General features: G+C 52.5%; 1 protein-coding gene across 5 annotated transcripts in view; it reads right to left on the bottom strand.

Moving 5' to 3' along the window:
* The window catches only part of FAM178B (family with sequence similarity 178 member B), a 227,882-nt gene that overhangs the window by 167,705 nt on the left and 40,890 nt on the right, over nt 1-19,287 (bottom strand). For all 5 annotated transcript variants that reach the window (XR_014009894.1, XM_081200924.1, XM_081200923.1 and 2 more), the window contains one exon: nt 9,585-9,690. Coding sequence is in view for 4 of the 5 variants with exons in the window: in XM_081200924.1 (XP_081057050.1) it covers nt 9,585-9,690 (106 nt within the window). In the remaining variant the exon portion in view is untranslated. The remainder of the gene's footprint in view (nt 1-9,584; nt 9,691-19,287) is intronic.

The following is a 19,287-nucleotide window of genomic DNA, read 5'->3' on the forward strand; positions in this document are numbered from 1 at the left end:
GTGCTCGAAACCTGGGTCGTCCCCGAAAACGTCCATGTCCGTCTCTCCCTCGCTTCCTCCTGGCGGCGTTGCTCGTCCTGGACCCTCCAGCCACTTTCTGCGCCACTGCTCCTCTGGTCTATCGTCCCACCAATACGAGGGTTCTGAGGCAGATCCCGAGGGTGACCCCTCCGGGGAACGGGCGTCTCGCATCGGTTCCTCCTCCGAGTCGAAACCCCGGAACGTGCTGGCTGAAAGCGTGGGCGTGAAAAGCCAGTCGTCGAAAAAGTCTTCTGGCATTGGCCTATGTGGGAAGAGGGCATGAAACTCTTCTTTGAGCAGAGGTTCGTCCAAAGCGTAGCCCGGCACCCAGCTGTTCGCACTGGCCGGGGTGCCCTCCTTGGCGAGAAAGTATTCTACCCCCTCTTCCCCCCATCTGGAGTCCAAAATCTCCGTGACTTCGTTGATGCGCTCCTCCTGTGCCACTCCCGCGTGCCCGGTTCTTTCTCTGAGCGGACTCGGTGCCGTTCCTGGTTCCTGAAACCTGTGCGGTGCCTTGTAGGGAGTGAGCACCGATCTGTGGAACACCGGATGCATCCTGGAACCCTCCGGGGCGCCAGCCTGAAAGCCACCGGGTTGACCTGCTCTTCGACTTGGTAGGGCCCCAGTTGCTTATGCCCTAGTTTCTTCTTCGCCAACGACCTGGCCGGCACTGCGTGGGCTGCTAACCAGACCCAGTCTCCCACATGGATCTCTTCGCCAACCCTTCTGTGTTTGTCCGCTTGTACCTTGTATGCGTGTTTGGCCAGCTCCAGGTGCCGCCGCAGCTGATCGTGGACCTCCTGCAACTCCGACGCGAACGCATCTGCTGTCTGCGGCTCCCCCTCCCCCATTCTTTCAAGTCCCGGGAAGGTTCTGGGGTGCCTCCCGTTGTTGGCGAAGAACGGCGTGACCCCCGTGGACACGTGCTTCGTGTTGTTGTAGGCGAACTCGGCGAGAGGCAGGTAATCCACCCACGTCGCAGGCTGTTGATTCGCATAACATCTCAGGTACTGCTGCATGATGGCATTGACCCGCTCCGCTTGCCCGTTGGTCTGCGGGTGTCTAGCCGACGCCAGGTTGATCTTGACGTTCAGGAAGCCCATCAGCTTCTGCCAGAAATTCGAGATGAACTGTCGCCCTCGGTCGGACAGAATAGACCGCGGCAGACCGTGAACCTTGAACACGTGGTCTATGAACAGTTTGGCGGTTTGTTCCGCCGTGGCCACCTTAGCACACGGAATGAAATGTGCCATCTTGGAGAACAAGTCCACCACCACCAGCACGGCCGTCTTGCCCCTCGAGCTGGGCAGATCCGTGACAAAGTCCAGGGCCACTCTCTCCCATGGTTCGACCGGAGTTTGCAGCGGTTCCAACAGTCCGGCCGGCGGTCTGTGCACTGGTTTGGCCCTCTGGCAGGTGTCACACCTCGCTACGTAGTCCGCGACTTCCCCTCTCATTCCGGGCCACCAGAAGTCTCTGGCGACTAATTACACCGTCTTTTCCTTGCCGAAGTGCCCGGCAGTGGGCGCGTCGTGCAGCTGCTGCAGTACCTTGGCGCGAAGTTCGTCTCCCGGCACGTAGATGGCCCCTTTACGGATGAGCAATCCATCTCACAGCTGGAACTCGTCGGTCGCTGCCGTGCCCCTCTGCACCTCTGCCATCTTTGCTTGCGCGAAGGAGTCATCCTGCAACGCTCGTCGCACCGCCTCCAGGTCAACTGTTGCCGCAGCGCACGCCCACACTGTTGGTGCGAAGATGTGCATGGCGGCCGCTGGCGTTGCCTCCTCCAGATACTGCGGCTTACGGGAGAGAGCATCCGCCATGATGTTGGTGTCCCCCGGGACATACTCTATTCGGAAGTCGAAGTTCGCAAAGAACTCAGCCCAACGTATCTGCCTCTGGTTCAGGAACTGTGCCGTGCGCCAGTGCTCCAGATTCTTGTGGTCCGTGCAGACCTGCACCGTGTGCTTGGCGCCGATCAGGAAGTGCCTCTACGCTTTGAACGCTGCATGAATGGCCAGCAACTCCCGGTCCCAGATGGTGTAGTTCTGTTCGGACTTGCTGAGCTTCCTGGAGTAAAACGCTCCCAGCCTCCAAACCCCCTGCGGGTCTTTCTGCAGCAGGACTGCTCCCACGGCTCTGTCCGAAGCGTCTGTCTCCACCCTCATCGGCCTGCTGGGGTTGACATGAAGCAGCTGCTCTTCCGTACCTTTGCGAGGAGGTCGTCGATTCGGGGCATGGGGAAGTCCGATGGCTTGGTCACACTGTTTAAGATGCGATAGTCCACTACCAGCCTTTTTTGGGGCGTGTCCCGCTTCTTAACGAAGAATACAGGACTGCCCCCCGCTGCCTTGGACTCTCGGATGAAACCGCGCTCCAAATTGTGATCTATGAACTCTTTGAGTTCCTGCAGTTCGTCCTCAGACATGGAATACAGCTTCCCTTTGGGCAGCGCCGCCCCCGGCAGCAGGTCAATTTTGCAGTCATATGGTCTGTGGGGGGGTAGCCTGTCTGCCTCCTTCTCGCAGAAAACCTCTAAAAATTCTGCGTACTTGTGGGGAACCGCTTGCAGCGTGCCTAGCTGCAGCTGTGACTCCTCTTCCTCTCCTTCCTGCCGGGGCACTATGCAGTGTTCAGCACAAAAGGAAGAGCCGAAAGTCAGCTGCCTCTGGTACCAAGCCAGCGTTGGGCTGTGCTTGTCCAGCCAACTCATGCCCAATACAATGGGCGTGTCCGATAGTTGAGTGACGTTGAAGCTGATGATTTCCCTGTGATTCCCAAGTTGCATCACCATTGGTGGCGTCTGCTTCACCACTTGCCCCCCTAGCAACTCCCTACCATCCACCGTGACAACCTGCAGGGGCAGCGTGGCAGGCAGCAACTGTATAGCGTGCCGGTCGACAAAGTCCTGCCCTATAAAGTCCGCATTGCTTCCGGAGTCAATGGTGATTGGCACGTCCATGGTGATTCCATTGGGCAGCTGGAGCGATGCGGTGAGCCTCACTACTGGTTTGGGCGGGAGGGGGTCCATGGGCTGTAAAATCTCTGGGGACTTCTTCACTGACACGTCTGGCTGGGCCCCAGTGCCTCTTCCTCCAGCCAGACTCCGTCGTTTCCCTGCTGCGTTGCTGCAGTTACCATTGCTGAAGCTGCAGTGTGCTGGTGGAGCCTCCGGGGACACTTTCGCCATATGCTGCGGATCATCGCAGATGTAACACTTCCTGTTCCCTCTAGGAGGCTTCGCTTTCACTGCTGCCGGTGCTAGGGCTCTGGCTGCTGACTGAGCCCTTGCACTTCCAACCTCCATAGGTTCCGTCCCTCCTCCAGACGGAGGCGTGGATTGCGCACGCGCTGCTTCTCTGGGAAGAAAGGAGGAGCCCCTGGCTGGTTCGCGCCCTCCACGCCCTTCGTCCCTGCTCCACGGACGTTCTTCCAGCCGCACCCCCACCGCCAGCGCCCTCTGAACGATCTCCTGCGTGGTCCGGGGTCTCTCCCCCCTCGCAATTTCATCTTTAACCGAGCCGTGCAATCCCTCCCAAAACAGGTCTCTCACCGGAGGCGAATCTCTGTCCCATTCCAGGGCACTGACCAAAGCGAAAAAGCGGGCATGGTACTGCCTTACGCTGGCCCTCCCTTGCTTCAGTCCATGTATCTGCTGCCGAGCAAGATCCACGTCAATGCTTGATAAAAAGCACCCATCCATCGCTTTAATAAAGGCATCCGCATTTTGGAGCGCCGGATCCTTATCCCTCCACAAATTGCGCAGCCATGCTTTAGCATCTCCATGCAAATGGGACATGATGAATCCCACTTTCTCTTGTTCATCTCTAAAGTCTTTGTTCAGCAGTTGCAGTGCACACATTACATCTGCTCTAAAATTGGGGTACTGTTGCAGGTTCCCATCGAAGTGAGAGACCAGACCGCCTGTTCGTCTCCCCAACCCAATTCCCTCCTGTTTGGGTGTCAGTTGCCCTTGCTTCGTAAGCATGTCCAACCTGACCTGGAGATCCCTGTAGGCGGCAGCTGCCTCCTCCTCTCTCTTCCTGGATGCGAGAGCCTCGGCATTCAGTTGTGACACTGCTTCTCTGAGTTCCGCTATCTGCTGCTCAGCCGTCATGTTGTCTGCCGTTCGTGAGCTCGCTAGTAGGCACCCGCTTTCTCTCCTCTCCTTGAGGCCGTAGATGCCCACAGTTAAGAGACGGAGCTTACTGTCAGAGCTGCTTCCAGATCCTAGCTCACAGAGGATCACGCTAGCCAGCGATCATTAAGTAAAAGTCTTTATTGAGTTACAGTTTCCATTCTCAAGCTGCTGCGTGCAACTCTACGTCTAGTGGTTAGATCGGCGAAGCTCCGTCTGAGTCTCCGCCCCTTGTGCACCAACTTAATATCCTAGCCATGCTCCACCTTTTCCGCCTGACTGTTCTCCTCTGGGTCCCTCTGCCCCCCGGGGTCTCTTCCTTCCGGGACGCTTCAGACGCTGACCCCCCAGACCCTTCTGTCTCCTTGCGCCGGGCTTTAGGACCTGGCTCCCTTTCCGGGCTGCCTACTGCGTCACTCTCCTGTGCATTTGAACTTGGCGCGCGCGCCCAACCTTCCACTTTCCGTCTGACCGTTTCTTCGCTCCCCGATGGAGGTGTGGCCACTCCTGACTCGTGCCCTCCCCCCTGTTGTGAGCTGCCAGCGCTTGATCCCTGGCGCCCTTCCTCTTCCCTGCTCTCTGGCGGTGACGCTGGTCCCGATTTCCAACTGCTCTCCTCTGAGTCCCCTCTGGCTCTATCTTCCTGGGGTGTCCCCCTAGGCTCCCCCCTTGCCCTGGCCACTGGTGCTCCTTTCTGTGAATCTTCTGATTCACTGGAAAGACTCGGAGATCTCGGGTCGTCGTCATCACTCATCTTTTCTTCTGCCTCCTCCCCCTCGCTCTCTGTTTCCTCCCTTGCCCTTGCCTCTGCTCCTGAACCCCTGACAAATGCATTTATGAAAATCACAGCTACGGGGGGGGGGGGAGAGATTCACCTGGGTTTCCCAGGTCTTTGGCACTCTAACCACTTGTCTGTGTGACATATGACACGTGAGAGAGGGTGGGGTAGGGTGGTGAGAGAGATCGAGAGTTCCACCTCGCCATGCACACTGGCGAAAGTAAGCGGAGTGCAGCTTGCCTCCCTCCCTGGGGGGCAGACAAGCACAGCCTGCCCAAGAGCTGCTGGGAGCAGGGAGTGTTCTCTGTAAATGCACGACATTATTATCTGGCTGGATGTGATGTGAGGCAGGAAGGAAAGGGAGGTGTAGAATGTACTTCAATGTGCCCCCACATCCCCAGAGCCAGGGAGAGCTGGAAGCGGGACAGGGGTTGGCGGATGTGCAGGAGGGCTCCAAGGGCAAAGAGAAATGGCCTTTGCTTGTGCCTGCAGCCAGCTCCATGAACTACGAACCCCAGAATCTGCTGACTCTTCTACATATGTGGATTTGAAACTTATAAACGTATCATACAATAAAAAGAAGGGCGCTAGTTTGGAGTGAACCAAACAATGTTGGGTTTTTGGGGGACCCTGTGAACCCCGAGTTTGAGGGTCTATTGCCCCATTTGTGGGATGCTGCAAAAACACGCGATTTACATGAGTGGAATGCAAAATGCTGTAAAACATTTGCCAAAGTTTGGATTGAAAAGCATTCGATTTTGGGATCATACCCATGGCCCCCATTTTGAGTTTAAATTACTCTATTTGTAGGGTTCCGGAGGGCTCCCCGTGCTTCGGGCGACAGGCTGCCGCCCCAAGCCTCGCGCGCTCGGCGGGACCTCCTACCGGGTGCGCAAGGCTTGCGGACACTCGCCGGGGCTGCAGGCTGCTGCCCGCAAGCCTTGTGAGCCCGCGGGAACTCCCGCCGGGCTTGCAAGGCTTGCGGATAGCTTCCTGAAGCCTGGAGAGCGAGAGGGGTCGGTGCGCACCGATGCCTCTCGCTCTCCAGGCTTCAGCGAAAGCCTGCATTCGCCCCATAGGACGCACACACATTTCCCCTTCATTTTTGGAGGGGAAAAAGTGCGTCCTATGGGGCGAAAAATACGGTACATAGCAACTTCCTATAATGTCAAGCTGAAAACAGTTTGGGTGCAGGAGGTGCCTGATGCAGCTGGACTTCCAGCACATCTGATGGAATGTTTTGGACGGCAACCCCTATTAGCCCCAGCCAGCCCAGCCAGCCCAGCTGCAGCCCAAAACATCTGGATAGGAAAGGCTGGAAAGATTTCTCTCCCTCTCCTTTTCTCATAATATTAGGGATACTCAAACTTGTCAACAATCAATTTAGGACTCCAAAAGAGAATTCTGTTTTATTCAGTGAAATTTGTGAAACTCACCAGCACAAGGTATAATAAGACATTGTTTTTATTGTGATTATTTGCACTCATGATGGCATCAGGGTCATTCTATGTTATCCCGTTTTTGGTACCGTTTGTGCCTGCAAACATTTCCAGGAGGGAAACTCTTCTTTGTTTCCGACTGGTGCGTGTGCCATAGCTTCCTGCTGAAATCCTTTAACTTTTTATACCACAAATGACCTGGTCAATTTTATGTCCCACTTTCATTGCACTATAGCCCAGGAGTGCTTCTCCATATGGCAACAAGGCAGTAATACTGGGAAAGTATCACAGAACAACTAATAAAGCAGAATTATGTGTGGACAGAATGGCACAAATCCATCACTAATGCCCTATCGGGACATGCTGCAGAATGAATATACCTGCAAAAACACACCAGTCTGGAGGGGGTCCAGGATAGTTTTAAAAGAGGACTAGAAAACTTGAAGAGGAGAGGTCTACCAGGGTCTACCAGCAGAGGTGGGTTTAGAGGAGCATGGCACACTGGGCGCACAGTCTTGGGGCGCTTCAGGGCATGCCACTACTATGATGTAAAATGGAAGGCAAGAGGCGGGGACAACAAATTTTGGTGTTGCACAGGGTGCCGCTGAAATCTGAGACCCCAGGGTCCGCCCCTGCTCCTAGCCACAAGAGATACTGTAAGTAGAAACACCAGATTAAGAGACAGTCCACCCCAAAAGGGTTCTTGCCTCCATGGTCTGCTCTGGGTTTCCCAGAGATATCAGGCTACCCACAGCCACTGCTGGAAAGAGAATGCTAGGCTAGCTGAACCCAACGCTCTCCTGTTTCTAAGTGGGAAGGCAGCTGAGACCAAATGTGATATTGGAGTTGGAGGCACTAAGGCAACAGGACTTCCTGAAGATTGTGTGGGGACTCCATAGTAAGTTCCTGGTAATATTCTCTGAGAGCTGCTTTTCCTTAGCTATGCTGCAAATAGAGGGGTTGTGTGCAATGCCTGAACAGATACAGTTCTATCATCATCTGCTATGACACAAAATTTGGCATCCTGAGAACTTGAAGCTGTTTAAACTTTCTGTTTTTGTTTGTCTGAAAGTCAAATTTGTAGTCTTCATTATTTGGGGTGGGTGGGGAATCAGTTATGGCAGTGTTCCCCAACCACTGTTCCGCGGCACACTAGTGTGCCGCGAGATGTTGCCTGGTGTGCCGTGAGATGTTGCCTGGAGGGAGGCGGGCGAGTCGGGCGGCGAGAGGCGGGGCGGCGGCGAGGAGAGGCCACCCAGCGCGGGGCTCTCGCCGTCTGCCTGCCTGGCTGCCTGCGAGCTTGGCGGGCAGCGCCTCCGTCCGCAGCGCCCGCCTTGCGGCTCTCATTCCCTGCCCCTGCCAAAGCTCACCCAGCCAAGCCGCGCTCTCCTTCCTGCCTCGCTTTGCTGCCTCCTCCCCCCCTACCCCCAAAGCTTGGAGGTTCCCCGGCGTCCCTCGTGCGTTTCGTGCGTCCCTCCCGGCGTGACGCTGCGCGCTGACGTCACGGGGCTGTAATGGTGGTGTGCCTCGAGATTTTTTTCATCAAACAAGTGTGCCTTTGCCCAAAAAAGGTTGGGAAACACTGAGTTATGGGACATGTAGGGAGAATCTGGTGAAAGAACAGGAACTAAAAAACTTCAAGTGAGAAAGGATGCAGTTTGAGCTATCAGCAGGTGGCTGGTGGATCAAGGAGCCAGAAGGGAAGGAGAGGAGTCAGCCTAGATGCAGAATCTGGGAGCAAAAGGCCCACAAAGGAGCTACCCAGACTCAGGAAGCTTTAGAAATCCCCAAACCCCTCACAGAAATACAGTTTCCTCAAAGGCAGGAAAGCAAAGTTGCAGCATTCTATTTTGACGTGGTTTAACATGCCATATGACGTAGGAAAGGCCATTTCTGGATGATGAAAATGGATATAAAGTCTGAAAAAGAGCTCCAACGAGCACGTCCCACAGACACAAGGGAATCTTCCTTCCAGATTGCAATTGCAATCACAGACCTGGAAGTCAGTGAACTAAATTCCTCAAATGCTTCATGTAGCCTGTCCACTTTTCCCTTTTCTTTTAAAGCACTGCATGAACTTGTCACTTTAATAACTACCTGAAACAATAAACCATTTTTAAAAAGTGCAAAGCTGCCGTGAGGGTGGGAGTTAGCCAATCAGCACCAATCATAAACGATTTCTGCTTTGGATGTTCAGAATCTTTTGCTTTTCCAGAGCTCAACCGGGGGCGAGGAGGCAGGAATTGCATGTTTTGAACGAGGGGTGAAACTAGGGTTTATTTCACCCAGGTCAAAGACCCAGTGCATCTGCTCTCACACACACACAGGCTAGGAGCCTCAATGCACGCCTCTGGAGGCTTCACCCAGGGCAAAACACCCAGCTAGCCCCCGCATTGCCACAGCTCTGCTTTGAACAGAGTGCTTCAAAGCAGCCTCACAGTTCTGAAAGGATTGCATACATCTTCACCTTTGCATCCATCAAATCTACAAAACGGGCAATGCCCTATCAGGCTGGCATGACTAACCTGTGGACTCTCCAGGTCACAGACTATAAATCCCCTTATCCCTAGTCACACAAATCCCATTATCCCCAGTATACACAAATTTGTATGCCGCCCTTCATCCAAAGATTGCAGGGTGGTTCACAACATAAAAATGCAAAATGAGAATGCAAAATGCAAAGAAACAAAAATGAATACCAAGTTCCACCCCACAGGGGACAAACAATTATTTACAAATCCGTTCCTCCTTCTCAATCAACTTGGAGGGTCCTTTAGGCATGACAATGATGCTAGATATGCCCCGGCTTGCTAGCACTGGCCACTTCAACCGACGTGTGGCTTGTTTGGCACACCAGCAGCACTGAACATTCTTTTTGCAAAGTCCTGATGCGCTTGGGAGATACAGAATCCCTCCCACCGCCCCCTGCCCCAATTGTCCTTAGTCAAGCAAAGGTGCTTTGGGGAGCCCAAAGGCGTCTGTTGCGCAAGGCTGAGGACTTGCCCAATTAGCCAGACTTGCATCTTAAAACCAGTGATTAACGTTTTAGTGGATTAACCATGCTAATTGATTAGTGTCCCAACAGTGTGCCCTGAACTATTGGGAGCTCAAAAGGTGATGAATGGTGTCTCCCAACGAAGTCCCACCTTGGGCACTGCTGCCATCTAGCGGCAAGGCCTTCTGCCTGCAATTGGGCTGCTTGGCTTACCTGGAAGAGCCACTGCAGGAGAGGCTGAGGGCAGTGGCAGGTGCCGTGATACAGGGCGCCAAGGAAGCCGTCTCGGAGGAGCACCATCTGGAGGGCAAATGGAGCGCTGGAGACAAAGAGGGGAAAGGGACGGAGTACTGAGGATCAATAGGCTTGTGAACTTCCCCAACAACCATCATTCAAATCTCATCCCAGTCCCACAGGATAGGTAGGGCATCTTAGGAGACGAATGCAACACAGGAAGCTGCCTTCTGCTGAGTCTGATCATGGGGCTGCCTAGCTCAGTACTGCCCACACTGACTGGCAGTGGCTCTCTGGGGTTTCAGGCAGGAAACTTTTGCAGCTGCACTGGGAGATGCTGGGGATTGCACTTGGGACCTCTGCATGCAAGGTGGATGCCTGCGCCCCACGGCCCTTCCCCTGAAGCGCAGAGGCAGAAAGGAAACACAGAAGTGAACGAACTACGACAACAGCTAAGAACCTCCACCTGCAGGGGCAGTATGCCTCTGGATTAGACCCTGAGGATGCACATTCACACTCCAGAAACAGAGCACTGGGACTGCAAGGCCTGTGGTCTGATCCGACTCCACCACGTGATGGAGGAAGCATCTGCAGCTAGACCAGAGAAGGCACAACTGAAAAATGTTTCCAAATTGTTCTATATCTCGGCTCCCAAAATAGCAGATGAAATTGTGGGGTTTTGACAGATGGAAAATTGGATGTCCTTTTTATTTTTATTTCTTGTTTCTATTACAGTGGTACCTCAGGTTACAGATGCTTCAGGTTACAGACTCCACTAACCCAGAAATAGTACCTCGGGTTAAGAACTTTGCTTCAGGATGAGAACAGAAATTGTGCAGCGGCAGCAATGGGAGGCCCCATTAGCTAAAGTGGTACCTCAGGTTAAGAACAGTTTCAGCTTAAGAACGGACCTCCAGAACGAATTAAGTTCTTAACCCGAGGTACCACTGCATTTGCTTCTTTTTATCATCTTTCTTCTGTTTTCTCTGCTCTCTTCTTTTGTTTTCGTTTGGTGTCTCTGCTCAGGGCCATTATTGGGATCCAAGGATCACACACAGGAAGGCAACCCTGCCCCCCCCGCCCCCCGCCCCCCACCACCGTGTGAGAGATGGGGAAGGGAATCCTCCCGGGGGGGGGGGGAGAGGCTGGGAGAAGAAAGGAAAGCTCCCAGGGGAGAAGAGCTAGGAGCGTCCAGCACTTTCTGTGAGACAAGCATTTCAAGCAGTGCTATTTTTCTAGAAAAAGAGGTGCTGGAACTCACCATGAACACTTCTCTGAGTTCCAGCAAGTTCCCGCTGTGGAAAAAAGCCCTGGTTGCAAGCTACTTTTGAGAGGGGACTCTGCGTTTTCTTTGCTTTTTTCTGTGTCAGTTTTTATTTAGACTAATTTCTTTTATCTTATTGTATGATGAAAAAGCTTTAAAAAATCTTATTAAAAAGAAAAAGGAAGTGTGGGGTTTCTGCTGGGAACAGGCAAACTCTTTGATTGGATTGTATTTGCAGACCCCACCTTCCCACCCTAACAGGGTCTTGTGAATGAGCTGTCTCTGTGGCCAGAAAGGGGAACCTTTGGCCCTTGGGAGGCTGCAGGCTGCAACCCCCCCTGCCCAGCTGGCACCTCCCATGCTCTGGGATAAGGGGGGGGGGGTGTAACCCACAGGTTCTCCACTCCTCTTCTGCATACTTTGTTCACTGATCAAAGGGCATGGCTGCTCTTCAGAGAGGAGTGAGGGGGACATAGCCTTCAGGAGAAACCTTTTCCCCAGGCCTCCTTTTGACAAGGGGGGGGGCCTCTTGTGATTCTGTGCTAAGCTCTCCTGGGGCTCACAAATCCATCCGTCTAAATCAAGTTGGAGGTAAACAAAGAAAAAAAGCACCCCAGAAATGGAAAAAATCCCCAAGCCAGTCACTCCTTCAGAGCATTATTTCTAAACAACTCCTGTAAGTGAAAATAAAAGATGCAGGAAGAAGTCTTGTGCATTAAAGAGAAAACACAATTTAAAAGACACCCGGCGGCCCCCCTAAAAGCGGCTGTTTTTCAAATAAATCTTTCCAGAGCATTTGATGCCATACTTTTCTGGGACAAAATATATTTAAGCTGCTCAGAACATAATGATCCGTAGTGATGGTTCCCCCCTGGGCCACGCAGCCTGTCATTCCGCTCCCTGACTGCGTCTAGGCAATTTGATGAATTTCTCCTCAGCAGGAATTGCTGCAAATTTGGAAACGAAAAGAGCTCCCGGTTCTGGCTTGCTAGGAAAAAAAGAGTCTTTATTCTCTGAAATGCAGAGTTTGCATTCAGATTCACGCATGCAAAAGTGAAACGCAAACACATTTTTTTCTTTGTCGGATGGGTGGAGGAGAGGAAGGGTCCAGTGGAACTTTACTCCATGAAGAACAACTCATTTTGCCCCCGGAACCAAGGAATCAGGGGGCTCTAGGAATTGCAGCATAAAGTGAGTTGGCGCTATCACAGGCACTAGCCAAGGGGCACCCTCCACAACTAGTCCCTTTGCCCCAGAACAGAAAAGGGCACACATGAACTGAAAGAGGGGAGAGCACTTTCAAAAGGGCTCTACTGTTCTTAAATGTTGAATCTGTTTTCCTCCAAACACAAAGCCAGCAAATTCTGCAGAGTATCAATCACTTCAGGGTCATCCAGCTGCAACTCTTCTTTTAATTGCACAAAGGAAGATGAGCTGGTCTCCTTGTGCCCCACTTCCTGCCTGTCTGGAGGCCTCTCAATGGGCTGAGTGACTTGTCCGAAATTCCAGCTGCTGGGCTCAGGCTGCTCTGGCCTCCAATTCGCCTTGCCTGTCTCCCAGCCAGTCCAGCGCCAGCCCTTAGGGGAGCGAGGCTGGATCCTGACACAAAGGGGATTGATGAGCATGGAGTTACAAGGAAAGCACAGACTTGCCTCGTGTCGTTGGAATCCAAAGGGCCTTTGTCGGATAATGGAAAGGGCATTTAAATATAGGCCAGGTCAGAGGTTAATTGCGTGTGTGGAGCTGGTGTAGGTATTAGATCAGCCTAGTCAGGACCACAGGCTCCAAAGGCCAATTCTGCTCAAGGAGAATCCAAGAAGGAAAAGTGACTCATGGGTGGGGGGTTGGTAGGGGTGGGTCTCATGAGACCCCAAATGCTGTGTGTGCGGGGGCGTTGTTGTTGTAGTAGTAAAAGCGCTGAATATTACATATATTACATATCTGGGTTATGCAATAAGGTATTAAATTTGGGGAAATAAATTAGGATGACTTTATCTAGAGATTCATTTGGGGGATAGGAGTGCATTGAAGCAGATCTGATTTGGAGTTGGGGTGGCAGATTAATTAGGGAATTCACCTAGGGTGATTTGATTGGGAAATTAGTTGGCTTGCTTTCTGTGAAACTCAACTACTAAAGTTACGTCTGTACCTTTTAGGCAACATGTGCAAATGTGTATCTAGGGGTGAGTGCCCCCAATCTCTTATGTACTCAGCATTGCCCCTACAGCCAGGAGAGCAACCTGGGGCTAAGGTCAGTGATGACAGAGGTGGGTGTGCTGGGGGGGGGGCAGAAACACAGAAGGCAAAGAGTAAGTGACTATAGGGATGGACACAGGGTTTGCCCAGGCACAGCCTAATGTTTCAAAAAGAGTTGGGGATTGTGGCAAGGAGCACGGAGAGGCAAGTCGGCTCCCTCAGTTGCCACGACTTGTGGGGAGTTGCAAGGGGAGAGCAACAAAGGTGGAAGGGGGGAGGAGGGAAGCAGGAAGCAGAGAGAGAGGCAGGAAGAAGAAAAGGGTTCTACCTGTGTCTGTCTCTGGAAGCTGTGGTAAGGGAGGAGGCCGCTTGCAGAGTGGCTGGGGAAACCCAGCCAGATGGGTGGGGTATAAATAATAAATTGTTACTGTTGTTGGCAGAGACAGAAGCTGCAGATCCATTCCAGCCTTTCTCTTCTGCCTGTGTCATGGCTCTGTCTCCATCTGTCTTCTCATGGCTCTGTCTCCATCTGAGCTCTGCTTGCCACCTTTTGTGGAGAGATATTAGTGGGGGTGAGAGGATGCTTTTGTGGCACGCAAGCAAGGAGAATGAGACGCCCCCCTGCCCTTGGCCCTCCAGATCTACCTGCCCCGGTCAGCTTGGCACAGCTCCTTTTCTCTGCAGGAAAAATTCTGTTTTGACTTCTTGACTGCTCCTGTTGTAGACGTTTTGTTAGCTTTTTGCCTCTTTACCTCTTCCTTGTCCTTCTTTGTTTGTCTTGCAATTTCCCCCCAATTCTCTCCTTTGTTGAACTAAATAAATTCCTTGGGTGCACATGCTAATGAAATGTGCTGTGCAAGCCTATGTAAATGACAGAGCGGGTGTCGGGACTTGAGGGGTGTCAGGAGGGCATTTCCATGCAGAAACGTCCTAGTCCAGGGGTCAGAGACTTGGCACACAACCCAAACGATACTAGAAAGGGAAAGATGGCCACCGTTGTAACAATGCGGCTTGTTTGCATGTTGGGTGCTCAGTCACCGCCAGAGCTGAGTGTCCAATGCAGCCAGGAACCAGAGCAGGCCAATGTCTCCATTTCAGTTTCTTGTTTTTCCAATCCTAACTTCAGTTTTCCACATTTTTGCACTTTCCTCAAGAAAATCCAATTTTAGTGCAAATTTCTCCTAACATATGCATTTCTGCAAGCAATTATTCTATCATAATTCATTTTGCATACTATTGACACTAAGAAATGCATTTCAACGTACACTTCCCCTAGTATGTGTAGTTTGGCACACACTGTTTGATTGGAGAAGTGCGTCACAAAATTCGGAGAAGCATAAATTTTGAAGGATCACTAAGCTTCAGTTCTGTACTGTTTGGGGAAGGATGAATTGCATAGGTTTGCATAAAAATGCAAATGAACTGAATTCCTGCTCCCTGCCCCTATCCCAAGCCAAGAACGAGAAGACGCCAGAGGCAGGAAGACAGCTGTCACCCAGGCAAAGGCCCAGACTGAACAGGATGCCTTTATCACCCTTTCTAGTTGTGGGCTTCACTTCCCAAGATGACGCCCTGACCTGTAGCCACATAGGGCACCAGCGCAAAGAACCGTGAGCTCCTGGTTGTAGCCCTGGCAGCTCCTGGCAGAAGTGCTGAGGAGGGCATTGTGGGCAGAGCGCTTATAAAAGTCAGTTAGCACCATCTGACTTATTTTGATGGTCTGATGCAAAGCTTTCCTAATTTTTCATGTTGGTGACACAGTCTTAAGACATGCATCATTTGGCGACACAGCAAATCAGTTTTACTAGCAAACCAGAGTTTAAGCTAACCCCTTTGCAACCCTGGCAGGAGCACGGGGAGCTTTTGCGCAACACACCTACACACTACAGCCGACACATTAACATGTCGCAACACACAGTTTGGAAAGTGCTGATGGTTTGGCTGGATCCTGACAGTGACAGACAAGCTCAGTCTCTGTCCAAGTTCTCTCAGATGCTGCTGAAGCTCCTATGTGGTAAGAGACAGATTATCACTGGAAGAAGGGAACGTGAACTGGAAATGCCACTGAGGATGGTCCAGGAAGTACAGCAATCTAGCCCAGTGTTTCCCAACCTTTTTTGGGCAAAGGCACACTTGTTTCATGAAAAAAGGCACACCACCATTATAGCCCCGTGACGTCAGCGCACAGCGTCACGCCGGGAGGGACATGAATTGCTAGCAAATTACATAATCACCTCCTTGAGGGCTGGCTCATCTTCTCCGAAGGCAGAACCCCATTAATTAACAGGACAGACTCACACCATAGCCAAGACGAGGGGGGGAAACCTCAGTCATGCACAGTCATGCACATGTGGGGGCTAAATGAGGACGAAGACCGGGCAGAGAGCAGGGTTCAAATCACCCCACCTGGCCAGGACAATCCCTGGGTGCTCCCTTGGGCCACTCGCCTGACCCACCTCGCAGGGCTGTTGTTGCGAGGATAACACGGGGAGAACCACGCGCGCCCCCGGGAGCTCCTTGGAGGAGAAAGCGGGCGATGAATGCAATGCACGAAATATATGAGAGGCGACCAGGTTTTGTAGGTGAGGGGGCCCCGCCAGCCTCCGCTTCCAACACCCGGCGCAACGACGCCGAAGTTTCCCCCCGGGCTCGGCTCGGGGAGCAGCGCTGCTCCCCCCGGCCCCCCTTCGCCCTCCCGGCTCTCTCTGCCGCCCACTGGGGACCCCCCTCACCTGCCAAGTCCGGAGCGCCAGTGGAAGTTGCATGCATGCATGCAGGGCGCCGCGTTGCCATTGCATTGCACTGCACTCCATGCAACGCCTGCACGCATGCATTGCCTTGCACGCCCGCCAAGGGGTCTCCCCGCGGTCCGATGCGTCCCCTCCGGCGCGGATGCAGCATTGCAAAAATAAACACCCCCCCCCGATGCAGCCCTACCTGGGGGGCAGCCTCCGCCTCCGCGGGGATCCCCGGGCTCCATCCTGCTGCCCGATCTCCGCGGGGGCACAGGCAGGCTGCGCGGGGTCTGTACGGAAGAGCCCCTGCCCGCCCGGCCGCCGCCGCTGCGCTCATTCCATGGCCGGGAGAAGAGCGCTTCAAACAAAACGCCCGGCCCGCCAGGCCACGCTGGGAAACGTAGTTTGCGCACCCCGCACGGGCGCGGAGCCCAAGGGCGAGGGGACTACGGATCCCGGCAGCCCCCGCGCCGGGGACGGAGGGGGAGAGGCCGGGTGCAGGGATGGAGGGACGGGTGGGCGAGCGAGTGAGTGAGTGGCAGCCGCCAAGCCTTCGCCGAGAGCCAGGAAGGGCCTCCCCGGAGGAGGAGGAGGAGGAGGAGGAGGAGGGAGGCGCAGAGCGGGAGGGAGGGAGGGAACCCCAGGGGTCATCTAGTGACGGCGCCCCAATCGAAAATTTGACTTAAAAAAAAATCTTTTGAATTTTTTAATTTTTCCCGCGGCACACCAGGCAACATCTCGCGGCACACTAGTGTGCCGCGGAACAGTGGTTGGGAAACACTGATCTAGCCTACAACCTGGCAGCCACATCCACACTCAACCTAATTTTATGCTGCCCCCAAGACCTTCTGAAACTGCCCTGTTCTTGCATCCTATCACAGTTCCTTCCTTCCTGCAAATTTTCTCCTTACTCCTTGGCTTATTTTCTTTTTAAAATCTTCTTTTTTTACCTCTTCCCATGTAATTTTAGAATGATTGGCAGTATTTTATTTGATAAAAATAAATCAGCGTGTTGCTTTTCTTTCTTTCTTTTTACCTCTTTCTGGGTTGCATGAAGAGAAAAAGAAATTTCTCCCCAGCTGTCTGAGAACAAATTGGTAGGCTTCCGACATATATATGTGTGGGTGTGTACAGCTCAGCGAAGCCATAAGGGAATTACCCTCACTTGTTTTCCAGCACTGGAGCAATTTTGCTCTGTTGTATCAAAAAATACAAATATGAAAAAATCCTCTGTATACTCAAGTGTGACCCCATCAAACCCAGTGGGGTTTACTGCCAGGTAGACCTTTGCAGGATTGGGAATCTGAGAAAGACACAGTGAACACTGAAGCAAGACAATCTTTATTCTGGGTTAGTTAATCCAGAACACCTTGGTCTGCTGCCACAGCAACAGTTCCCTGCAGAAAAACGACAGCACAGGCTTATATGAATGAGCACATGTGAAACTGACACAGATGGATCCGTCCATCTCTTGGCCCCATCTTCATCGCATGCAGAGACAATATGCTTGTGCCTTTGATTGCACAGGAGCTTTGAGACAGGATGGCACAGGTTTTCTGCAGTGCCCATGTGACGCCATTGGCTTCAATGTCACAGCCCGTAGTTTCCCCCTCATTTAAGCCAGATTTATCCTTTCTACAGAAAATTAAGAACGCCTGCTGGCAACACTGAGCCCCACCTGGAAGCACACTATGGGCAGGATGGACTGCAACCAAAGTGCTTCCTTTCACTCTACATGCGTGTTTCATACATGTGCCTTGCCCATGTGCTCATTTGTATGGGAATATGTGCAGCACAAACTCATGAATATTCTAGCAGAGCTGCAAAAGTAGGTTACCTGTAACGCACAGCATCCCTATGATAAATGGCAATTGAGAGCCGCCACCCCCCCCCCCAAGAGCATAGTGGAGCCTGTGCCAGAATAACAATGAAGCAACTGCTTTGCTCAGCTCCAACCAAGCAGGGTGGGGGCGGGGGGGAGGGAAACCTCTGCACTGAACGAGATTCTGACAGTAATTAGCCCGCATTGGCTCTGCTAATTGGAGGAGCTGCACGGCACTGTTGGAAGCGGAATTGCAAGGATGTCAGACAAGAGGGGAGTTGCGCGGTTGACAGAGGGAGGGCAGGAGAGAGGCACACCCTGAATCAGGAACATCCGCAGACAGGCACTAATGCCATTTCTACCCACAAAGGCAGCAAAGGAAATGCCAGCCACTTCCCTGGGCAAAACCCCCATGGAAGGAATCAGGTCCCAGCTGCACTACGCATTTCAAGAGGCATCCTGCCACGTTCAGCAGTTGTGGGTTTCCCCAGAGACGCCTGGGAAGTGCAGTTGTTAAAGGTGCTGAGAGGTGTTCGGAGACAGCTTCTCCCTTCACAGAGCTACATTTTCAGAGTGGTTTGTCAATCAATCCTTCTTTGCAGAGAACGATGGGAACTGAACTCGAACTGCGTGCTCCAATAGTGGCTGGCCACTGTCAGAGGCAAAACACCAGGCTAGCCAGTTCTTTGATTTGAACAGTTCTTGTTGCATTAATAGACCAAGCTAAACTGACAGTAGATTAAGTCTGCTTCTGCCATTTTCCTGTCTCAATTGTCTGAAAAAGTTCTTTACAACTCCAGAAACAAGACTATTTGGTATGTGAATCACCATCACACTGACATGGAAACCCACGGACTTGCAATTTCATATGCCCATGGCCCCTGTAGAACACAGTTGCACAGCAGTGTTACTGAAGAGGCAAGGTGCTTTTTAAAAGTTGGCTGCCTCTTCTGCATATGGTGAAAACTTTAAAGAGCAAAATAAACTCTTAGCATTTTCCTCTGTTTCCACCAGGGCCTTGGGGGCTACCTAAAAGAGGACCAGGTTTTAAGGGGGGCCACACCACAGCTGGAGAGATTCAGTTCCTCCACTGAAGGAAGAAGGAAAGAAAAACTCCCCATCTTTGCAAACTGAAAGTATGAATCCGCGTTCTTGGTGGAGGCCACTCGGATTCCCACTTCTGCCCAATTCCTCACTGCTTCCAAAGTTCACCAAGGCTTAATGTGTTCACCAGGATCCAGGCCTCACTGCTGCCCCAGCAAAGCAGAGGGCCATTAGTTATTCATTCTGATGCTGAAATAATATGCTGACTGGCGACACAGAGGCAAGAGAAGCGGAAGCAAACCTAAGCTGTTTTGAAGCCAATTATCACGATGGCCGCAGGCCCCCCATTTCCAGCGACAGGGAAAGCAACATTGACCTGGGAAGATCATCTGTGTCCACATCATTCAAATCACTCACTCGAGTGAGTAAAATGCTCAGCAAGTGGCAGGCAGGCAGGCAGGCAGGCAGGCAGGCGGGGGGACAGGAGGCTTCTTCTGCAAGAGACGAGAGCAACTTCTGCCCCACGGGAGGCTGCGAAAGATGAGAGGTCAGGCCATGTGATCAGTAAGAGGCAGAGATGTTTCAGTTGCAGATAAGTAGCCGTGTTGGTCTGCCATAGTC

This window comes from Podarcis bocagei, assembly GCF_964188305.1.
Source record: "Podarcis bocagei genome assembly, chromosome: 7".
NCBI lineage: Eukaryota > Metazoa > Chordata > Lepidosauria > Squamata > Lacertidae > Podarcis > Podarcis bocagei.